The sequence below is a fragment of the Oryzias latipes genome, chromosome 4, assembly GCF_053564925.1.
Source record: "Oryzias latipes strain Hd-rR chromosome 4, Olatipes_Hd-rR_3.1".
NCBI classification, from domain to species: Eukaryota; Metazoa; Chordata; class Actinopteri; order Beloniformes; family Adrianichthyidae; genus Oryzias; species Oryzias latipes.
This window is the reverse complement of record NC_136240.1, coordinates 11,080,748-11,102,204: the sequence shown is the minus strand read 5'-3', so window position 1 is coordinate 11,102,204 and position 21,457 is coordinate 11,080,748. Positions and strand designations below refer to the sequence as shown.

The window sequence follows — 21,457 nt, the reverse complement described above, 5'->3', positions numbered from 1 at the left end:
TATGCTTTACGAGTATTTTAACAATAAACCACTGACAACAGATTAAACCTTTACCCATAATTTTTCTCTGTTTCCTATAAAAACAAAAAAACTAAACAGAAATGACAAAATCCCTGCATTGAGCCAAATAGCCTCATGCAGGGAGAAAATGTGGCTCCAGAACCTCAGGTTGTAGACTCCTGTACTACACCAAAGAACCCAACAATACAGAACAAGCTTAAGATTCTGTTTATTTGGAACCTTTAGGAAAAGTGCATTTTAAAATAAACTAAAATGGATATCAAGTTATGTGCAACAAAACCGGAAATATGTTTCTGGAAATACAAAGCTGCTGAAACAATGTCACTGTGTCAGTTTCTGATGAAGACCTTATTGTGATGTATCACAAACCTGATTTGATTTTATTGATTTATTTCAAGCATTGTAGTCAAAGCAATAAAGAATTTACACATATTTATCAAACTCATTACAGAAATGATGAAATGCATAGATTAAAAAGACAGAAAACAAAACAAAAATGTCACTTAAATCATATATGCTTAATTAAATACAGTGATAATTAACTGAGGTATAAGTAGAGTTTGATTTATTGCTTGAAAAGGAGTGGGAAGAAGCAAGCTTAAATAATCCCACCCCTCCTCAGTGTCATTCTCAAAACATTAGTAGAGGGTGGTGTAATAATGGATCTAATGCTTTGGGAAACATTCTTGAATTTAGGCAAGACACACGTTTTGGTTTACATTTGTTTTAATTATTGAACACTAGAGGGAGCAAGTGTAATAACACGCCAATTCTCATGAGAAAAGATTTACCGGTAATCATAAAGATACATGGCATAATCAAGAAGAATATCGAACACTGAAAAACAGTTTGACAATGACTTTTGTAAATTAAAACACACGTGTGTTGGCGCTGTTTTTGGACTGTTTAAGTGCCCAGTACATTTTCGAGTCGACTGTGACTCAGAAAATGTCACTGCTGATAAAGATCGGACCTTCCAACCCAGGAAACCGGTGGGTGAGGACGTTCTGCACCGTCTGCTGCAGCAGATGTTCGCTGTCTCGAACCTTCAAAGCGGCTTTCAAGTTAAATAAAAATCGCTGAATTCATACTGGATAAAGAGGGAAAATATTTCAAAATAAATCCAAAACGATATTGCTCAGCTGTTACAACCTGTTAACACCACAATATCTTCGTCATTATATCGTCACATTAATTTTTTAGTCATAATTGTGATCATAAAAACAAAAAATTAAATCATAAGAATTTCTAATAATTAACTATACCAAGTGTTTATTTTATTTTGAAATTATTATGCAGGAAATGTAATTGAATTCTCTGAACGTGCAGATCTGATTGCAGGAAGTGTCCATAGTGAGGAAGGGAGGGAGGGACGCTGACTGAACATCTGACGCGCTAACTCCAGCAGCTGCCGACGTATCGGCAGAAGGAGGCTCCCGAAACTAATCAGAAGGGCCGTCCAGGATCTGAACCATCAATCGGGTTTATGACTTAAGGCGATCAATCCTGAACCGTCGGAAGAAACACGGAAGTGTAGTTCACGGTCAACGCTTTTTTTTTTCCTCAAATTTTTTTGACTTATTATCGGCTTCAACATCATGGCTGATTGTAACGTTAGCATCGACCAGAATAAACTACCTGGAGTGAAAGAGGGTAATGTTTTTACTTGAGATGTTTACCTGTTGTTTGGTGACACAAGCGAGGCCAACATTTAACGGCTAAACTCGGTTGTTTGTGTTTGGTTATCATTATGGGATGGATTTTTTTTTTGGCTGAGCCTGCTGGTGAGCGCTAGCTAAGACTGCTTAAATCCTGTGGACAGACAGACGGGCAGACAGGACAGGCAGCTTTAATTGCACTGTTTTATAGCTTTAGCAGGTGTTAAAACAGTCAGCTTGTAAATTAGATTTTGTGCTTCCCTGGAAAACCTGTTTAAGTGTCAAAATTAAACACGGCGCTTTGGTTCAACCTAAATGCTAATTCATGTTGGTATAACATACCAACTTAATTAGTGAGGGGACGTAGACCCTTGGCAGTGATTAGTTGTTTTTGGTTTGTTGTTGGTTCACTCCTCAAGGGTCAAACGTTTTATGTGTTGAAATTTGTGTTCTTAAATATTTTAGATCTGTGAGTTGAACATCAGCCTCATTTTTGCACGGAATATATTCTATTGCCTTAGATTAGCTGTTCAGCTATTTGATTTCTGTTCACAGAAAAAAAAAACTTGCTGAATGTCAAATTTTACACTCCAAAAAAAAAAAAAAAAAAGAAGAAAATCTCTCTTCTTAGTTTGTCACTTGGAGTTTTAAGCAATGTTTTCCCCAAAATTAGTCAGCTGCTCTCCCTAAATCCCCAATAGTTGTTCGATAAAAGTTTAAAATGATAAATGAGAGAAAGTGAATAGTTGTCTTGGTTAAGAATAGGTGGTCTTAAGGGGGTGAATATCTTTGTTTTCATTTAATTCTAAGAGTTTTTGTGAATACATCACTTCTATCATTAACTTCCAGTCATCACAAGCAGCTAATCTGAGCAGCTCTTTGTGTTTTTGAAATAACAGGGAAATACCTTAAACTGCACAATGTATTGTCGCTTCCTATAAAAAAAAAAAAAAAACTTTTTGTGTTAGGTTTGGGGGTTGTGTGTTTGGGGTTGTGTGTTTGTAATAGGTGATGTGAAAGCAGACATAGAAAATCTGTTGAATACAGGTGATGTTGTTGCATGCAGTAAATGAACAATTAAATATGTTTCCATTGTTTATTTTAGTCATTCTAATGAACAATGCCTGTTGTTCCTGTGTGTTGCTCTGAACGTTCCTGATGGAAACAGTCGTCCTACAACTCTCTGCAGAGTGATAGCGAATATCATATGTTCCTTACAATCAGTATTGAAACAAAAAACTGGGAAAAAAAATAGGTTTTGATTCAGATTTGCTGTGCTTTAATGGAGAAATATATCTGATCACAGCTATACACAGTAAAAAAAAAAGTCAGATGTAACTGAGTTTTATAAAAATGTTCTTTTTTTTTTTGTCCGCTTGCCCACAGGCAAGGTTTTGGTCTATATGGGCCACAATCTTTGTGTGTTTGTAGAGATGCTCCAGTTTCTGTCGCTACACAAAATGTGCTGTTGTTGTGAACGGTTTCATTTCTGCATCTTTCCAGATCAGTCTCCTGATTGTGCAAAATAAAAAATCAGTCAGTGTCGTGATCGTTGCTGGCTCTTCTGCTGCACCACATTTATGCTAATCATATACAATCATCAACAACTGATTGAAGCTTTGATTCCAGCTACAGAAAAACAATAGGAAAAATGAACACAGTGTTAGACCGTATTCCAAAAGGACACATTTGAGCTCCTTTGATTGGTTACTTTAGAAACAAAATAAATGAAATGTGCAAAAAGAAGTTTAGATGTACTCGGCTCATCAAAAGAGCAGTTCAGAATGTCATGTAGCTGTAAGATGAACATGAGTAATGAATATGTCGTCATTTAAATCTAAAAAAACATGTCTGTGCGTTCATGATTGGGAATTTAAAGTTAAAACTAAACAACGTTCTTTTTTCCACCTCGATTTCCTGCTCAGTGGTTAAGACCAAAACTAAAAAAAAGTTCCAGAAGTTAAAAACAGAATGTGTGAAGTTTCACTTCAATTTTTTGTCTTCATGTTTTCTGAAATACCAAACCTTGTTCCAAGATTGTCAAAGACTCAGATATACTGTACATTTCTGATCTGACCCAATTTATTTTATACCCTTTATTATTCAAGAAAAGTTGCGATATTACAAAAAAAGCAGGATTGATCATTTACTTGGAGTAGATTTGCCAAGTTTGAACAAATTTTAGTTTTCTGCCTTTATGTTATGGATGTTTAAACGTGAATTTATAAGTTAGACCCCTTAAAGCTTCAAATTAGGGTCAATTGTGTTATTTGTTAGTAATATATTACATTTGCTTTCAAACGTTGACAGCTGAGTAAATCTTTAGAGTTTTTGGCTCAAATCTATTTATTTAAAGTCCAGAACATGCTCAGAAATTCACAGTTAAATCCACTTTTATTGTGTTTTAGGCAACAGAACCTAAGTGCTTTTTCGTTGATGCTATCTTATTTTTGCAGAAATGTGTAGGCTCAATGGAAAGGATCTTTTTGCAAAGATGTGAAACTGAATTTGGAAATAAAGCTTGAATGTTTCCTGGCTTTGATTTGAAATGGACTTGTGATGTTTTTTGTTTAATTTTTTCAGTGTGCCGCGATTTTGCTGTGCTGGAGGACCACTCACTGGCCTACAACCTTCAAGAACAAGAAAGTAAGAAAAAACACATTTTTTTACCACATTTTAAATCTTCCCTTGAATCTCCTGAGAGCTCTCCATTTGGCTTAGCAAGAAGGTTCAGCTTGCTACAAATTTGATGACCCATCCATCCATACATCCGTCTTCCTCCGCTTATGCGGGACCGGGTCGCGGTCTAAGCAGGGATGCCTAGCTACTTCCTCCAGCTTCTCTGGGGGGACCCATAGGCGTTCCCAGGCCAGCCGACAGACATAGTCTCTCCAACGTGTCTTCCCCGGGGCCTCCGCCCAGTGGGACACGCTCGGAACAGCTCTCCTGGGAGGCGTCCAGGAGGCATCCGGACTAGATGCCCGAGCCACCTCAACTGGCTCCTTTCGATGTGGAGGAGAAGCGACTCTACTCCGAGCTCTCCGTGGGTGACCGAGCTTCTCACCCTATCTCTAAGAGAGCGCCCCGCCACCCTACGGAGGAAGCTTATTTCAGCCACTTGAATTCAGGACCTCGTTCTTTTGGTCATGACCCAGAGATCGTGATCATAGGTGACCATTGGAATGAAGATCGACTGGTAAATTGAGAGCCATGCTTTTTGGCTCAGCTCTCTCTTCACCACGACGGACCGATAGAGCGACCACATAACTACGGACGCCGCTTCGATCCGCCAGTCAATCTCACGCTCCGGTCTTCCCTCACTCGTGAACAAGACCCCAAGGTATTTAAACTCCTCCACCTGGGGCAGGGACACTCCACCCACCGAGAGATGGCAAGCTACCTTTCTCCGGTCAAGAACCATGGCCTCGGATTTCGCGGTGCTCACCCTCATCCCAGCCGCTTCACACTCGGCCGCAAACCGCCCCAATGCATGCTGCAGGTCCTGGCTCGATGAAGCCAACAGGACAACATCATCTGCAAAAAGCAGAGAGGAAATCCTGTGGTCCCCAAACCAGACCCCCTCCAGCCCCTGGCTGCGCTTAGAAATTCTGTCCATAAAAACTATGAACAGAACCGGTGATAAAGGGCAGCCCTGCCGGAGTCCAACGTGGACCGGGAACAGGTCTGACTTGCTGCCAGCTATGCGAACCAAGCTCCTACTCTGGTCATACAGAGACCGGACAGCCCTTAGTAAGGCTCCCCGGACCCCATACTCCCAGAGCACCCTCCGCAGGATACCACGGAGGACGTGGTCGAACGCCTTCTCCAAATCTACAAAACACATATGGACTGGATGAGCGACCTCCCACAATCCCTACAGCACCCTAGAGAGGGTGTAGAGCTCCACTGTTCAACGACCAGGACGGAAACCGCACTGTTGTTCCTGAATCCGAGGTTCGACTATCGGACGGACTCTCCTCTCCAGTACCCTGGTATAGATTTTTCCAGGGAGGCTGAGGAGTGTAATTCCCCTATAGTTGAAACACACCCTCCGGTCCCCCTTCTTAAAGAGGGGAACCACCACCCCTGCCTGCCAGTCCAGTGGTACAGTTCCCGACTGCCATGCAATGCTCCAGAGATGTGTCAGCCAAGACACTCCCACAGCATCCAGAGACTTGAGGTACTCAGGGCGGACTTCATCCACTCCCGGAGCCTTGCCACTGAGGAGCGCGTTGACTACCAGTGACTTCAGCTTGTGTAATAGAGAGCCTCACCCCAAAGTCCTCATTCTCTACTTCGTCAAAAGAAGGCGTGTCAGTGGGATTGAGGAGATCCTCGAAGTATTCCTCCCACCGCCTGACGATGTCCCCAGTTCACCTGCACTGAAAACAGTGCCTGTAGAGAACTGCTTTCCCCTCCTGAGGCGCCGGATGGTTTGCCAGAATTTCTTCGAGGCCAACCGATAGTCCTTCTCCATGGCCTCACCGAACTCCTCCCATGACAGAGTTTTTGCCTCCTCAACAGTCCGGGCCGCAGCTCGCTTAGACTGCCGATAACTGTCAGCTGCCTCTGTAGTTCCACAAGCCAGCCAGGCCTGGTAGGAGCCCGAAGGGGGAGTGAATTTAAGGAATTCATTGAAATTATACGCTGAATTTGAGCTGACAGAAAACCTCTTTGAAACCCTTTAAGTTTGCACAAAAACTTGAAAAAGAACATAAATGGCTTTTATCACACCAGAAAAGCCATTGTATTAAGTTTAAATAGTTTTGAGTTTGTTTTGGGTCAGAATTGGACATCTTAATTGATTTTAACGCACAAAACTCTGCTTCATTCTTTGGAAACCTTTGGTCATATGTACTGTATTGTTACTTTGCACCTGACACCACCTGTGTTTTGGCAATAGGTTGCTAATGCTAGCAATAAGAGGTACTTTCTGAAGTGTCTACTTGAGTATTGTTTTCAATCTGTTTACAATTGAATGTGTTATTTTGGACGGTTATGTAAGTACAGATTTCTTGATGTGAATTCCTCAGATTCTTTGCATAGTCTCAGACACACCAGCTCCTTCCCGCACGCTGGTCGTGTCTTTGCTCTTTGAGCTGGCCTCTCATCTGAACTGAACCTGGACTTGAACTCCTTTTTCATACAATCTGGTATGATTTTATTAGTTAAATCAACCTTTATTTAAGTGCAGTTTATCATGGCTCCACTCAGCTTTGTGGGTAGAGTAAATGGATTTTTTACCTTGGCCCTACCCTAAATAGTGACAAAACACTGCACCCATGGTTGTACAGCAGTAATCGGAGGCTCTTTATGGCTGTGGCAGACTGTAGGGATTTTTTCAATGGGAAACTATAGCTTTTAGTACATTTTGCTGAAATTACATGACATATTTTGGAGTTGGCCCTTTTTAAAACGTTATTTATCAGCTGGTTTGTATAAGAACTGGACTGAGTGACCCCTCAAAGACTTCTGTTGAGACATAAACAGTGATAGCTCAGTCATTCTATTGGTCAGAATAACCATTCTTGCTCTTATACCTTTTTTATTAACATGTTCTTGCTAATCCTAATTTTTTTTCATGGTTTATTTCAAGTTACAAACTGGCCAATCAGTTGCTTTAATAAAAGCATGTGGTATGATGTGGATCGTTAGCCCGCTTTCAAATGGTAGGGGTGTGGCCTTTCACTACGCTCACTCCTGATTGTGGATAGTGGTTGCCATAGAAACGTTGAATCGGACCAATCACTGCTTATTGACGTTGTCTGACTCCAGCATGTTGGTGCCCATATTGCAAAAAAGATGTCAACTGAATTGACCTTATTTAGTTGCAGGCGGACTCCAACTGTTTTCTATGGGTGACGTCACACTCAGTCCAGTTCTCGTACACAGTTGGTGGTTGTAGAATGTAAACACATCTGTGATGAGGCCTGTTTTATCCACATGTGTAGAAATATTGGATACATTTACACATTTTTTATAGACAGTCATGTTTGCACAGCTGCTGGTTATATGTTTCTACCATTCTTAATTTCCATTCAGTTCCATGTATTGCAGGCATTTTGCACATACAGTAAAAATCGTCTCTCCTGGTCCTTTTTTTGCCATTAACAGCCAAATTTGAGTAGTTTGCACATTAAATCTGCTGCCATACAATTGCATCGAAGCAGACTTTTCAGTTGTATCTGTTGATAAGAAAGCCACACCAGTGCTTGATGAAGGTCAGGGCTGGAGCCGAATTGTTGAGTTTGCTTTTTTGTAGCTTATGTGTGATGCAGCTAAAGTGTTCACAAAGCCCTTGGTTTTATTCCAGAATCGTGCGTGCGTGTGTGCATGTGTCCTCACATCCACTAGTAGATGAGCTGGTGATGTCATCTGTTGTGAGATCCTGTGTGAGCAATTATTAACATTTTTCAAGAAGCAACTTTTTCTCCTGCCAATGCATGTATTTATTTGCAAAATTTGTCTTCTTTTTTTAATTCTTGTTTTTTTCCCCTCCGGATCTGTCGGTTCAGCTTCCTATAAGCTGTTTCCTGCCTCGCTTGGCTGAGATGACAACTTTACCCGAAAGAAACGAAAAAACGGAGGCCTGAAAAAAAATAATACTCTTTATTTAGTGGATTTGTGAATGTCAGCAATCAAACCGTCACACCGCCATATCTCCTTAACCTGCATCGACTTCTGATGTCTCACTGCTCTTTCTGCAGTTTCCAAATCATGTGATCCTATTGGAAGGTTTCATTTCTTTAGTCCTGTTAAACTTTGTTTCTTCTCTAATTCCTTCTTTGAAGGCAGTTTTTTCAGCACATTCATTGATATTATTGCTGTTGGTATATTTTATTTAAAATATGGGTGAAACAGTAGAGCGTCACAGTTGAAAACTTGAAATGTATCCAAAAATTCAAAATTACTTTCATTTTTAAAAAGAAAATGTAGATCGTCTCTAGGAAATACTGACCTTTTTGAGTTTCAGTAAATATAACAAGTCATTTTTTAGGATGCCTTGTTTTTGTTTCCTTGCAAGATAGAAAAGCTGAATCTATGTATGAACCTTTTGGAGAACATGGTAAACAATAGCATTTGAGCTCTTCTCCCAAGTTTTTAAGATGCGGCACAGCTGTGACTCACAGCTGGAAACATCAGAGAGCTTCTCACTTGCCAGATGTAATTTGGTCCTTTATCACACGGAGCCGGGAACCGATCGATCGCTTGGTGAAACTGGGATGAATGAGTGAGGGATGTTCTTCATGCCTACAAAGTGAGGGAAGTGCGTCAGCAAGTGAGATTTATTATCCGTCATGACCACAACGGCCCGTCACACAACCTTGGAAAGACGTCTCGGCTGCAAACCTTCATTTCTCAAAGACTGAAACCTTCATTACAGAAGACGGAAATATCTGTGTCCTCAGAGTCTATCTTCTGTTCTAAAGCCAGCTTCACCTCTGTGCAGTGTTTCTCAGTGAGCTAAACTTAAAACGTATCTGTAATTGTTGAGCTTGCTTCTGGCTGAATTGTTGTAATTCATGTGATCTTCTTCTAAAGAGCTGAGCTTATGCTTGTTTCTGCAGTTGAGAGCCACTTGGCTTCCAATGTCCACAAGAACCGGCTGGTGCAGAAGGACCTGATCGTGGCCAAGAAACTACAGGAGGAGGAGGATGAGAAAGCCAAGATCAAGAGCCAGAAGCAACATGGAGACATGTGGGTGATGCCATGAGAAACACGCCGGCGAGCAGCTTAATGATGCTGCTTTATTTTTTATGACTAATCACTCTTGAGTCAGCAAGACAGGATGATTTGTGTATGAAAAACAGAATCAGGAATATCTAAAAGATATAGAGTCTGTTATTCAGCATTCCCCCGTTTATCGCTAGGGTTACGTTCTAAAAGTATCCCGCGGTGAGTGAAATCCACAAAGTAGGATTATAGATTTTTTTTTGAGGCTGTAAAGCTCCTCGCTGCATTTAAGTAAATTTGACAAACTGAACATAGGTAGGATATTGATTGACAGTGGTCTGCAGCCAATCAGGATGCAGAACACATGGCACTGCTCTGAAAAAAATCAGCAAAACCACAATATAGTGAGGTAACACTGCATTAAATCAAATGAAAGGATTCTCTTTAAAAGGTAGAATCTATCAAACATGACTAGTTGGCTCTTTACTTTAACTAGAGAAGTTCTAAACAATCCTAGTATTAACATGTATTCATTGGAGATGCTTTTTATAGTAGTCATTTTGGTGGCTATTGCTGCCAATACTCAATCACTTCAAAACCCAATTAAACGTCAAACGTCCAGATCTGTACTTTTTTCATTCTCCAAAATAGCAGTTTTCTTTTTACGTTTTCACTTAACTTTGTAAAAACTAAAAATCACAGCGGTTTAAATACTGTATTAGGTGGTAAATGCTGCACTTGGTCAATACACACGTGTGTCATGACGCAGATTGTTCCCATTTCTTTGGTCCGTGTCTGATGTCTGTACCCAAGAGATGTGAAAACATTTCCATGAGTTAGGTTTGGTTTCAGCAGCTGGAACTTTTCCTCATCCAGAACCAGAAACCGGCAGGAAGAAGCCAAGTCTTTGTCTCAGTGAGGTCACGATTTAGAAGTAGAAGCGTCCACGACTTATGAGTGGTCATCAAAGCCCCAGGAAGACGCCATATGCTCATTTGTTGATGCTCTTTGTCCTGCTGCTCACAAGCTGTGATAGTCAGTGTGGTATCATGAAACACCCCCCCCCCCCCCCCCCCCCCCCCATCTTTAACATGCCCAATCCTATAAAAATACAGCAACTGTGATTTTCATATAAACTGAAAAGTCGTTTGTTGAGATTTGAACACTAGATCAGTCACAGCTGCAGTTCAAACCATGAATATCAGGAAGGATTTCCACTCATCTGCACCCGCAGACGTCAGCTGTCAATAACGGCCCACACACCAGATGGTGTCTACATTTTTCTGCCCAGAGATCAATTAAAATGAGCTTTGAAGAGCAAAGTCTATTCTACAAGAAGATCATGTAATTTGACCAGAGTCCCTAAACTGAAGTTTTACAGGACATAATTAAGTTTGGAGGGCTTGTCAAATGTACAGTATTGTTGATTTCTCATTGTTTTTGTTTGTTCATTTCTTGATTCTCTTGTTTTTCTCCATGCTTGGATGGAAACACCAGTGAGCGGCAGGATAATGAGATCGCACAGGAAATCCAGGAGGAGCTGATCCGACAAGCAGAGCTTCAGCGGCTGCAGGAGGAGAAGGATGCGGTAAGGAAGACTAGCATGTTTTACCGGCACTAGTCCATCAGTTTTCCCTTAAAGAAACAGACATGACCATCGTGTCTATTAATTCTTAGTCTTGAGGGAAAGTTACATGAACAGTGAATGTTTTGTTGCGAAGCAGAAACAGAGAAGTCGAATGATCAAAAAGGAGGTTCTTGTTTGTTTCTGACATCTTACTTTGTCTGGTTTTTAGGCTATTGCTCGTAAGCTGCAGGAGAAGGAGATGAAGGAGGAGAGGAGGAGAAAGAAGCAGCAGGAATCCAACTTGGACGAGGACTACTTTGAGGATCATGGAGGTGGGGAGAACACCAATGACTCATCCGGATGTGGTTTTGTTTTCAGTTTGCGAGGACGGCGTTTGTCGCTGCACAGCCCTCTGGCTTTGAGCGGGTGAACCTGAGCTTCTGATCTACAGGCTACTGCTGTCTTCAGGCAGACCTGATCAGTGGTTATTACGTTAAATGAAAACGAAAATCTTCCACTTTTGATCCTAGATTTTCCCTCTTTTACTTTTTATTCGCTCTTTTTATTTTATTGAAAACATATAGTTCCGTGTTTATATTTATATTTATAGTTCTGGCAGCTTTTCTGTTCTTCCTCCTTTTAGAAATGTAGACTCTGACATTTTTACTTCACATCCTCTTTATTTCTTTAGAAAGTTACATTTTTTTCCTCTTTTTTTTTGTCTATTTGGCTTTTTTTATTTTTTATGTGCTTTCAACTTGTCCAACCATAATATAATCTACAGATATTCAAAATCTGTATTTTTTTCACTTTGCTCAAAATGAATCTGTAGCTAATTCTGTTTGTAAATGTGGATGGGCGGTATGTGAAATGTGTAGAGTTTTGTTTACGCCTCTATACTGACCCTTAGTGATCCTAAGTTGTGAAAGATACACAAACACTGAAGTATAGAGTCCTTGCTGAGTTTGTGCGACTGTAACTTGATACCCAAACGTGCCTCTGGGAGGAGCGACCTTACTTTGTATTTCACACTGAGGGAAAGACATCATATAGAGAAGGTGTTTTTTCTAACCCTGTTCAATTTGGGGGATTTTAATTTTAAATGAACAATGTTGTTATTAAATTAGGTTAATAGTGATCCAAACACTTTATGATAAATAACTTTTCTGTAAAAGTTTGCAACCGATTTGTCTTTAATGGTAACGTTTTTAGTTTATTGTACAGAATTTAGAGCAGGAAAATAAAACCACATATCTCAGTGTCACCTTTCAGGTTGTCTAAAATAAAATTCCATATTGCCTGAGCTCATTTTCTCTGACTGAGGTGTGACAGCTCTCGGTTGGTTTTAGCTCATGGGAAAACCTGGAAGGGAATACGACGCCTTCTGTCAGTTTCTTGTGGCTTCGTTTTAAATGTCGTACAAATGCAGACTTGGTTGTTTCTTATAGAAAACACAGTTTCCTGACTGTTTCCTTTAAGGCGGTATGTTGCAGATGTGCATCCTGTCACAGCAGCAGTCCTAAATGTGCAGAAAAGGGAGGGAGTGGAGAGATAGGTGCTTCTTTTTCTTATGTGGAACAACAGAGCAGAGCAAACACTGAAACCAGTCTTGTCACTCTGGTACCAGGTACCAGTCAGTCGAGTTGTTTTTTTCCCCCCACATACTCTGTTTGTCAAACGACAAGTCATCTGCACTTCTAGCCGTTTGTTTGATAACAGAAATTCTTTAGCGCTGACTCAGAGAACCGGCCTCTGCTTTGTGCTTTTTTTCTTCTACTCGCTATATTTAAACCCACTGACCAAACTCTCAGCCGACTAGTTTTCATACGGGTGTTGCCTTCATATCCTGCGTATGAAAGTCAACACACTGGCTTTCCATTTTTGAATACAAAAGATCTTTTTTTTTTCCTGTGGAACTCATCTTCTCAGTCTTCTCGTGATCCTCTTAGAAAACAAAAAGTAAACGGTCAATCCCTTGACATTTCTTGGATCTGACACGTTTGTCCAATGGGTCTTAAAGAGTCGCTCCAATGAAAATCCTGTTTTCAACATGTCCTTGTAGGTTATTTCTGATGATGGAGGACATACATATATTGAGCTTAAAATTGCATTTCTGTGTTTTATTTTATTCAAATCATTGTTAATCAGAAGCAAACAAAAAAACGCTTGGAAAAACAGGCTTTTTTGTGACTTAGAAAATACAGTGGGTGGGCTTCAAGCTCTCAGCAACGGGAGGCGGGGTTATTCTGCCCTAACAGCCCCGCCCACAACTAAGAGCCAAATTTCTAATGAAATCCCAAAACGACAGAGTTTTTTGGATTTTGGCTGAAATCGGCATACGTAATCATAACTAAAAGACCTCTGGAAATGCTTTAAAAAATATATCAAAAGATGATGGGAGTGGGTCTTTAACCCTCTAAATCAGCTGATTCTGTTGCGTAGAAAACAACTTTGCGCCGTTATGCAACACGCTACATTAGTGTTGCATGTTGGTGTAAAGCATATGTAGAAAGCCACTTTTCTTCATGTCAGAATCAGCTGATTAACGTTGATTGCGTAAATAGTGGAAGGGTACGCCAAAGAGCGCGTGTTATTCCCGTTAAATTCCAGTTGAAGTCTGTGACTCCTTGTAGGTTTTGTTTTCACTCCGTGCTCACTGACTCTTGTGACTCACATCATGCTCATTGTTTCTGTTTTGTTTTTTTGACATTCTCATCATCATCATCATCATCATCATCCTTCACTCCACCCTGCTCAGCTGCAAGAAGCCTTGATGTGGACAAATGTATACGCCAAAAATCAGGGTCGCCTGAGCTGCGTGGTGCGCATTCTAGTGTGTACTCGGGGCGGGATTTCTCTCCCGAATATTATTCCGCAGACGCAAAAAGGAGCAGGTACCCAAGACAAGACTCAGCTGCACCCCATACCCAGGTCAAAAACACTGAGCACTACTCGATGGCAGAGGGAGGGCGTAGCCGGCATGCAGACACACATCCAGAGCCCCTGCCTGCCTCCAGACCCAGACATGGTGACAAGTATCCCGTCTATGAGAACGCACACGCTCCTAGAGGAAAGAACTACGGGGGGGCGGACTCAGATGAAGTAGTTAGGAAAAAGAAAAAGCCAGATAGACCACCTCCACCTCAAATTCTCATAGAAAGGGACAAGACTTTAGACAGAGAGAGAACCAGACATGACAGAGATGGTCAAAGAGAGCTGGAGTGGCAAAGGGATTTAGGCAAAGACTCCAGAAGAGGGAGGGAGCAGCACCTGAAGCTGCAGAGAGACCCGGAAAAATCCAGAGAGGGGGGGCACAGTGGAGACAGGCAAGGAGAGAGAGACCGCCGCAGACAAAAACAGCAAGTACGAGGCAGGAGCAGAGACAGGGAGCTTGAAGAGGACCTTTTGGAGCCTGAAGAAAGCAAAGACTGGTTGATGGAGAGCAGTGCATCCTGGGAAGATGAGGATGTCGGGAGGGAAAGGCGGGACAAGAACCAGCCGCGAGTCTACTCCATCTCCAACAAGCCTGTCAACCCGTTCAGGAACGGTGAAGACCAAGCAAACTCACAGGAGTCCTGGGAACCTGGACATGGGGGGGTTCATGGAAGGGAACGCAGTTATAGCGCCCCGAACACAGAGACAGGTACCACTCTGAGTTCCCCCTCCAGCTCTGCTGGGCTGACCTTTCTGTGTGAGGTTTCTGCGTGGTCATCGGTGGTGGGTTCCTCCAGCGTGGCATCTTTTCGGCGCGTATTTAGATTCCAAATCTGTGCACGTGAAAACGGAACTTCAACACCACTCTTGTGGGGTCAGGATGAGCAGGGATTTGAACCTTTCTGTCCGCTCCTCACTGTTAAACAAAACACACAGAAACATAACCCCTCCAAAAGTAACTAATTCATTAAAAAGAAGTGACATTAATAACTTAAAAGTGAAGCAAAAAGGCTTCAGTGTGAATAAAAAAATACTCTCAAAAGTGTTAGTTTAGGTACGAAAACAACAGGTTTAGCTTTTTTTTCCTTTACTTTTTTAAGACGGCTCTTCTAATTGGGATATTTGCCTCAAAACATCAGCCAATCAAAAGTTGAGAGAGGAAAAGTAACCTCCTGTGTATTAACATGTTTAACAGCTGTGTGAGTGGACGCTCATCCCTCATGTGCAAGGCATGCTGCATTACTACTTTATTTCAAAATAAAGCTTGAAACTTTTTAAAGTTAGTCCTATTCTACTTAAACAATTTAAGTGTAGCGTTTTCCCATCATGCATTTGTTTTTCACGTGCACAGGTTTTTCCCCTCTCGAACGGGGACGGATGTGTGTGTTGGTGGTTTTGCTGGATCCTTGTGGTGCCGCTAAGAGAACTTTGATTTTCCAGAAGTGTCTTCACTGATTGTGAATGAAAAGGTTTGACATTGATAAAGGGTTTCAGGCATATTGAGGCGATTTTGTTCTTATATCCAAAATAAAAATCCAATCCTCTATTTGTTTATCTTGAAGTGAGAAAATCTTGGTTAGTGGAAATGTGCTGAAGCCCTTTAAAAATGTTTTCTTTTAATCCACCTATAATTTAAAGTATTTTAAAGTTATGTTTTGTCAAAATTTTTTTTTTAATGAAGAAAATTGACTAAACCTCTGCTGTCTTTATGTTAATTACTGATTCACATTTTTTTCATACAACTTGATTCCCAAAAAAACAAAAATATCAAACAGTGCAGAATCTATAACTTTTGTTTATTAGCTAAAATCCGATTGTTTCAGTGTGATGAAAGCGAGTCGTGACGCGTGTCATGTGACCGCTCCTGCAGGTCGTATTCTGCACAGAGGAAGCGCTGCTGTCATTGGGCAAAGTGCAGAGTTTGGACTGAGTGAGGCGACCCAAGAGCTGACCAAGCTGGATCTTCGTGAACTCGAGCTGCGGGACATGGAGGTGGCAAAAAAGCTGCAGGAAGAAGAGCTGAAGGTGAGGATGGAGTCTGTGAAATGCATTCCACCTTAAGTTGGTGCACATACAAGTTTGATTTATGCTCAATAACCTTTTTGACAGTATTCCACCATTAACCGCTGACCACCTCTCAGTTCTCATTTTTGTTTTGTTTTCCATCTTTTTTTTAATATCAAAGTTTTATCAGTTTACTTTTATTTGGGGGGGGCAATAAATAACCTAAATTTTAAAACTGCACAGAAGTGAATAATTACTCCTGCTTGCATAAATCAGATGTCAGAAAAGTTCTTTTTGGTGCTCGTCCGTAAAGCATCTGGAAAAAACGATCTTTTACTTTTTATTTTGTCTGATTGGTCGTCCAAAGAGATAAACTTGTGAGTTTTTCCTCTGCTGAATCAGCAAAGAAACCAGAAAAAGAAGATCAAACTGAATGTGACGATCTGATGTCCTCATGGTGTCTTTATGATGCATTCTGTTTAGTTCTGTTATTCTTGTCTTGTTTAGGCGAACAGTATGCATGTGCGTGCAGCCCAAGTGGCACAAGATGAGGTAAGAGTGTCATTGTTGAATATTTGAATTCCTGGGTGATGCTTTAACCACAACGTCATGTATTTATGTCTAAAATGGGCCTTTGGGTTACTAAGAGGGGTCTAAAGTGTAGTCGTCTGAACAGAACATGTTGGGTATGAAGGGAGTCTGTTTAAACATCTTGTTAGTTATGGAGTTTTTGTGTGTATTGTCTAGTTTATTTTTATTTTTTTCTGTTCTTGTAGGAAATTGCTCGAATCCTGATGGAACAAGAGAAGAAGGAGTACAGAAAGATTCGAGAACGGGAAAAAGAAAAGGCGCAGGAGAGGGAGAGATTGGAAAGGAGACGACAGGAAGGAGAATACAGAGTAATATTTTGTAGTTGATGGAATGTCCTTTCAGACAGACCCTGTTAGCTGAAGGGGGCTGTTTGAGCTACACTGAAGTTGTCTTTTTTGTGTTGGTTTCCAGCCAAAGTCAGAGGATGTAGTGCGACCCAGAACGCGAGAAGAGCACGACCACCAGAGGCAGAAAAGTCACAGCAAACCTACCAGGTACAAGAAGCAGATATAGAATTACTTCTTTAAAGTATTTTAGCTTATAAACCTTTTTTGTTTGCTCCAACCCCTCTTCATCGTCCCAAGGCCTCCTCAGCCTCGTATCAACGACTATGAGAATGTTGGACCTGGTGGGTATGGCTACTCAGAGCATCATCCGGTCAACGCTCGCCCTCACACGCGACCCGAGGCTGCGTACAAAGGTACGTACCCGTGTCCTGCAGTCAAAAGAAAAGAATCAGGAATCTGACGGGTTTTTCAGAAAGAAGGAGGGATCAAAAATGACTTCAAGCTCTGCTGTGAGCTACTGTGTGACCTCAGGTGTAGTTGCATCTGATTCAAATGTGCAGCTTCTGAGCTTTACACTTCATTTGCATGAGCTGTGGGAAACTGATGATCCAGAACTTCAGAGCGAAAGTTGCTGCTTTCACTGTTAGAGGTTTTTCTAGTGCAGCTGGATCCAGAACCGAAATGTAAGAATTTTCTGGTGAAGCACAGAAATTCCGTTTGCTCTTCCATCATCTCAACACGCTGGACATTTTACCACAGAGTTCGCTCACATTGTCTTTTCAATAAATGAATTCAGTTTTTCATCAACAGGTTTTGGTTCTGACAGACTTCTGGAGCTCCTAATGTCAGATCTGAACATTTTCATGCTGTAGTCCGGACTAAAATGAGAAGCTAAACCATAGTTTCGGTGTCCTCTACCTGTAATGCCCTGAAGTCTGAGCTGAAACTGAATGTTTGGTTTCATTGGACAAGAACAAGAGTTTGTTGTGGTGTTAAGAGGAAGTCCTCTGGCGGCAGATCTGACCGCTCTTACACCTGAACGCTCCTTTCCTGCTGCGGAGTTTTAATGAATTTCATTTACATCGTGTTTGAATGTCAGCGTTTTTGTCTGAAAAGGTCTAACAGGACCGTTGTTGATTACCGGTCGTCAAAACATTTGAAAAAATTCATATTTCTTGGTTAATAAAACTAAAAATTAGATTAGCATCCCCATAGGAAAGACTGTTAAAACACAAAAGTGGAAAGTCTTAATGAATCAACTTTTGCTTTTTTTTTTTTAGATGGATCCTGGAATGTTTTATCAGGCTATTCTTACTATTGTTTTTTTTTATTGTGTCTAACTGCATTAAAAGATCTGATTTCTGATCATCTTTTGATCGACTTTTAAAGCGTTGTCAGTAGTCTTTAACTACTATTATGCTGTTTTTAGACAAAACAATAAAAATTGGTGTGGTTTTTAGGACATAGCCTCTGCAGAGCGGCAGGGTTTATTAGTTGTGGCTGGAACCCTGAAGCTCTCCTGCTAGCTTTTTTGCCTCTCAGATTGCCAATCTAATATTACCGGTGCAACAAAACTGGTGAGCAATATCAGAGCTATCCAGTCGTACGGTTTAGATCCAGATACCAACTCAGACGAGGAAAACCAAGACGGAACATGCATCCATTTGTCTGCAAGTGGATGCATCAGAATGGAGAGGAGCCCAGCGTATTTTCTACGGCTCCTTATTCACGATTTGAATAAAGAAATGCTATTTTAAGCTCAATTTTCTTAATTTATGTCCTCTGTCAGAAAAAATGTCACTAGAATTTGTTAAGTCCATTTTCATGACAGGACTCCCAGTTGTTGACTAAACGTTGTGACTGTGAGAGCTGCTACAGTAGATCTGTCTCCGTCTTTTCCAGGGGCCTATCAAAAGCGGTGACTGAAGCTCTCCTGTATCCAGCCAGATGTGCCGACACGTCACATCTGTACATCCTTTTTTTATACATCTATTTTTTTAAACTCCATGTCTTCAGCCGTTCGCAGAAGTCTTGACACGAGGATAAAAGTTTCCACTTTGTTTTGTTTGTATCAGGGGGGAAGTTGGCCTTATTATGAAGGATTTGATCTAATTGGTGGGATCGCTTAGCATATTTTTAATGTTTGTTTTCTATTTGTGGGTGTGATTATTGCAATTTTCCTTTTCTCAATTACTTGAACTTCAAAGTAGCCAAAAGAGTGTCGCAGTTTTGCTTTGTAAGCTCCCATGATTCAAAGCTGTTGAAGCGGGGTCCTCGCCGCTCTTGTGGCCGTGTCCTCGTGGACCTCGCCATTGCAAGCCGGCTGGAACCTGGCAGTGGGATGGCATTGTTGGGACGTGCCAGCTGCCGCGGCGTCTTACGTAAGATGACACCCTGACGAGCAGGCCTCCTCCATGCGCCGCATAGCCGGAAAAAAGACGCATTTATCACAACGCTGGTTTTTCTGGCATTTTCTACTCACTCCAGCCAAAAGGGGGTGGAGTTTTGACCACCCGTGGACAGGAACCTGGCTGTTGGCTGTCTTTTGCTGCTTGTTGGGGGCCACTTTAAAGCCCCACCATAATCAAAAGTGTTCTGACTGTATAGGAATCACTGTCTCTCTGTGCATGCTTACTGATACTGTACAACTGTGTACATGCTTTTTAGCTATGTGTCAAATATTCTTAACAATCATAAAGGGCTGAAGCCACAAAAAGCCAATAATAGTCAGTATGAATGATCAAAAATATCCTATTTCTGTACAAAAAAATCCCTTTTCTGCTGCTATTTATTTGAAGATGAGATCTACAGTCCAAAACTGAAATGCATGCTTGTTGCTTGTTTGTTAAAGCTGAATTCATTTTTATTTTTATGGACTTTTTTTGTCTGTTTTTTTTTGCTAACTTGCTATCAAAAGGGATACAATTCTTGTGGAAAAAGTCCATCTTCTTTGATGTTCCAAAGTCATGTCATGTACTTTTTATTCTGAGGACCTTTCTATTTATTTTTGATTATTATGTGTCGATTTTTCCGCCCATTGTTCCTTTTGATCTTTCGCCCCAAGCGTTTTCCCGCTGTCGCTTTGAGGCCTTTTTTTTGTTTTTTTAAGTCATCGGCAGACATCTGCCCGCAGAAAGCAAACACTTCCACCGTTCACCCAGGAGGAGGAAAATCGGCCGCTTTCCTGCTGAAATGTTTGACATTTTTCTGTTCATATTGAATAACAAAAATGAAGAGCACAGTTCATATTTTTAAGTTAATGTGAAGACTTCCAGTCCTTTGCTTCCTCCAAGTTCATTCTTTGTAGTAAATGTGGATATAATTGTGTATCAGCTCCAGTAGCAGCAGTCAGTGGTGAAAGAAGTTGTATTCTATACAAAGTGTTGTTGATAGACTGGGATATGTGCCATATCTTTTTTTTTTTTTTCCTTCAGGGACTTCAAATGGGTAAAGCTTAAAGTTGTGGTTGTTGCCACTCCCATTAAAGTGGGACTGAGTCTTCTTTGAGGAGAGCACCACTTTGTGGACACTTTGAGATTAAAAAGATATCAAATAAGTGCACCCTGTGTGTGTGGATGATGTGGAGTTTTTACTTTTTCAAAACATAAAATTGTGACGTTTTGTCTCAACTTATATAAATTTAGATGGTAAGATGGCGCATACTTATGTGGCACTTTTTCTTAGAAGGCCCGAGGCGCTTTACTGTCAGTCCCAGTCACACGCACTCTGCTGCCGAACACTGGCACCAACAATTGACTGTATAAGCAAACTGGACTGAGAGGCCCCTCCCCCTATAACGGGAAGTACCGCTGGCTACAAGAAGCAAAAACACCAGCGAGATAAGCATTCTATTCAATTTTTTTCATTTGTTTTCTTTATTGCAAGTTATAAACTGACCAATCGGATGTCTCAATAAAAGCATGTGGTGTCCACTGGCCCCCACTTCAAGTTTGACAGATTCTGCCAAGCCCGCTTTCAGTGGAATGAGGAATGGACTTCGAACAAGCTTACTCTTGATTGGCAACAGTGGTTGCCATAGAAACGTTGACTCAGACTCGCACCAATCACTGTCAAATGGCTCCCGATCGGCGCTGTCCATAATGCAGTAAAATGGCGACTGCTTCATTTTGCTGGAGCTGGAAGTAAAATCATTTAAGGATGACATCACACTTAAGTCCATTTCAAATATAGTCAACTGTTTCAATATATAAACCATCAGGGGCAACATGGGGTTCAGGATTATGCCCACGGACACTTCAACACACGAGGAGAGCAGGAACCGAACCTGCAAACTCCAGAGGTCGACCGCTTTACCTCTGCACCACAGCCACGTTTTATAACAGATTTAACATATAGAGTTAAAGAGTAAATAATCTAAGGCAGTCAGGTTGATCCCAGCACTTCCGTTGAATAAACATTTGATTCAATATTTAAAACCTTCTGCATTGAGAATGAATGAGCCTGTGAGGCAGAGATGACACGTTTAGAACACGTCAAAAACATTTGTTTTTGGTAAAAAGTTGCTTTAATCAAAGATTGCCCTTCAAGATTAATTCAAAGTAAGAATAGTCATAAATTAGACTGTAGTTTTAACTGATATACATCGAGTTCTCTTTTTGTAAAGATTTTCCAGAGATGAAACAAACCGAGCTTTGTAATGCTTTAGTTTCACCATCTGACTTTTACTTTATCATTTCCTGCTTTCCCATATTCAAAGCTTC

General features: G+C 41.0%; 1 protein-coding gene across 2 annotated transcripts; it reads left to right on the top strand.

The window, feature by feature from the left end:
• The first annotated feature begins 1,333 nt into the window (after positions 1–1,333).
• Positions 1,334–20,297, top strand: ccdc50a (coiled-coil domain containing 50a). 2 transcript variants are annotated; one of them, XM_011473868.4, is made up of 12 exons: positions 1,334–1,674; positions 4,263–4,325; positions 9,248–9,377; positions 10,851–10,941; positions 11,150–11,252; positions 13,679–14,563; positions 15,725–15,879; positions 16,366–16,410; positions 16,635–16,757; positions 16,861–16,943; positions 17,034–17,149; positions 18,639–20,297. In XM_011473868.4, exons 1-12 carry the CDS (start codon positions 1,620–1,622, stop codon positions 18,656–18,658), a joined length of 1,869 nt encoding a protein of 622 aa, XP_011472170.2. In that variant the 5' UTR covers positions 1,334–1,619; the 3' UTR covers positions 18,659–20,297. The 2 variants fall into 2 exon arrangements, with proteins under 2 accessions (XP_011472170.2, XP_011472172.2); XM_011473870.4 differs by lacking the exon at positions 13,679–14,563.
• The last annotated feature ends 1,160 nt before the right edge of the window (positions 20,298–21,457 follow it).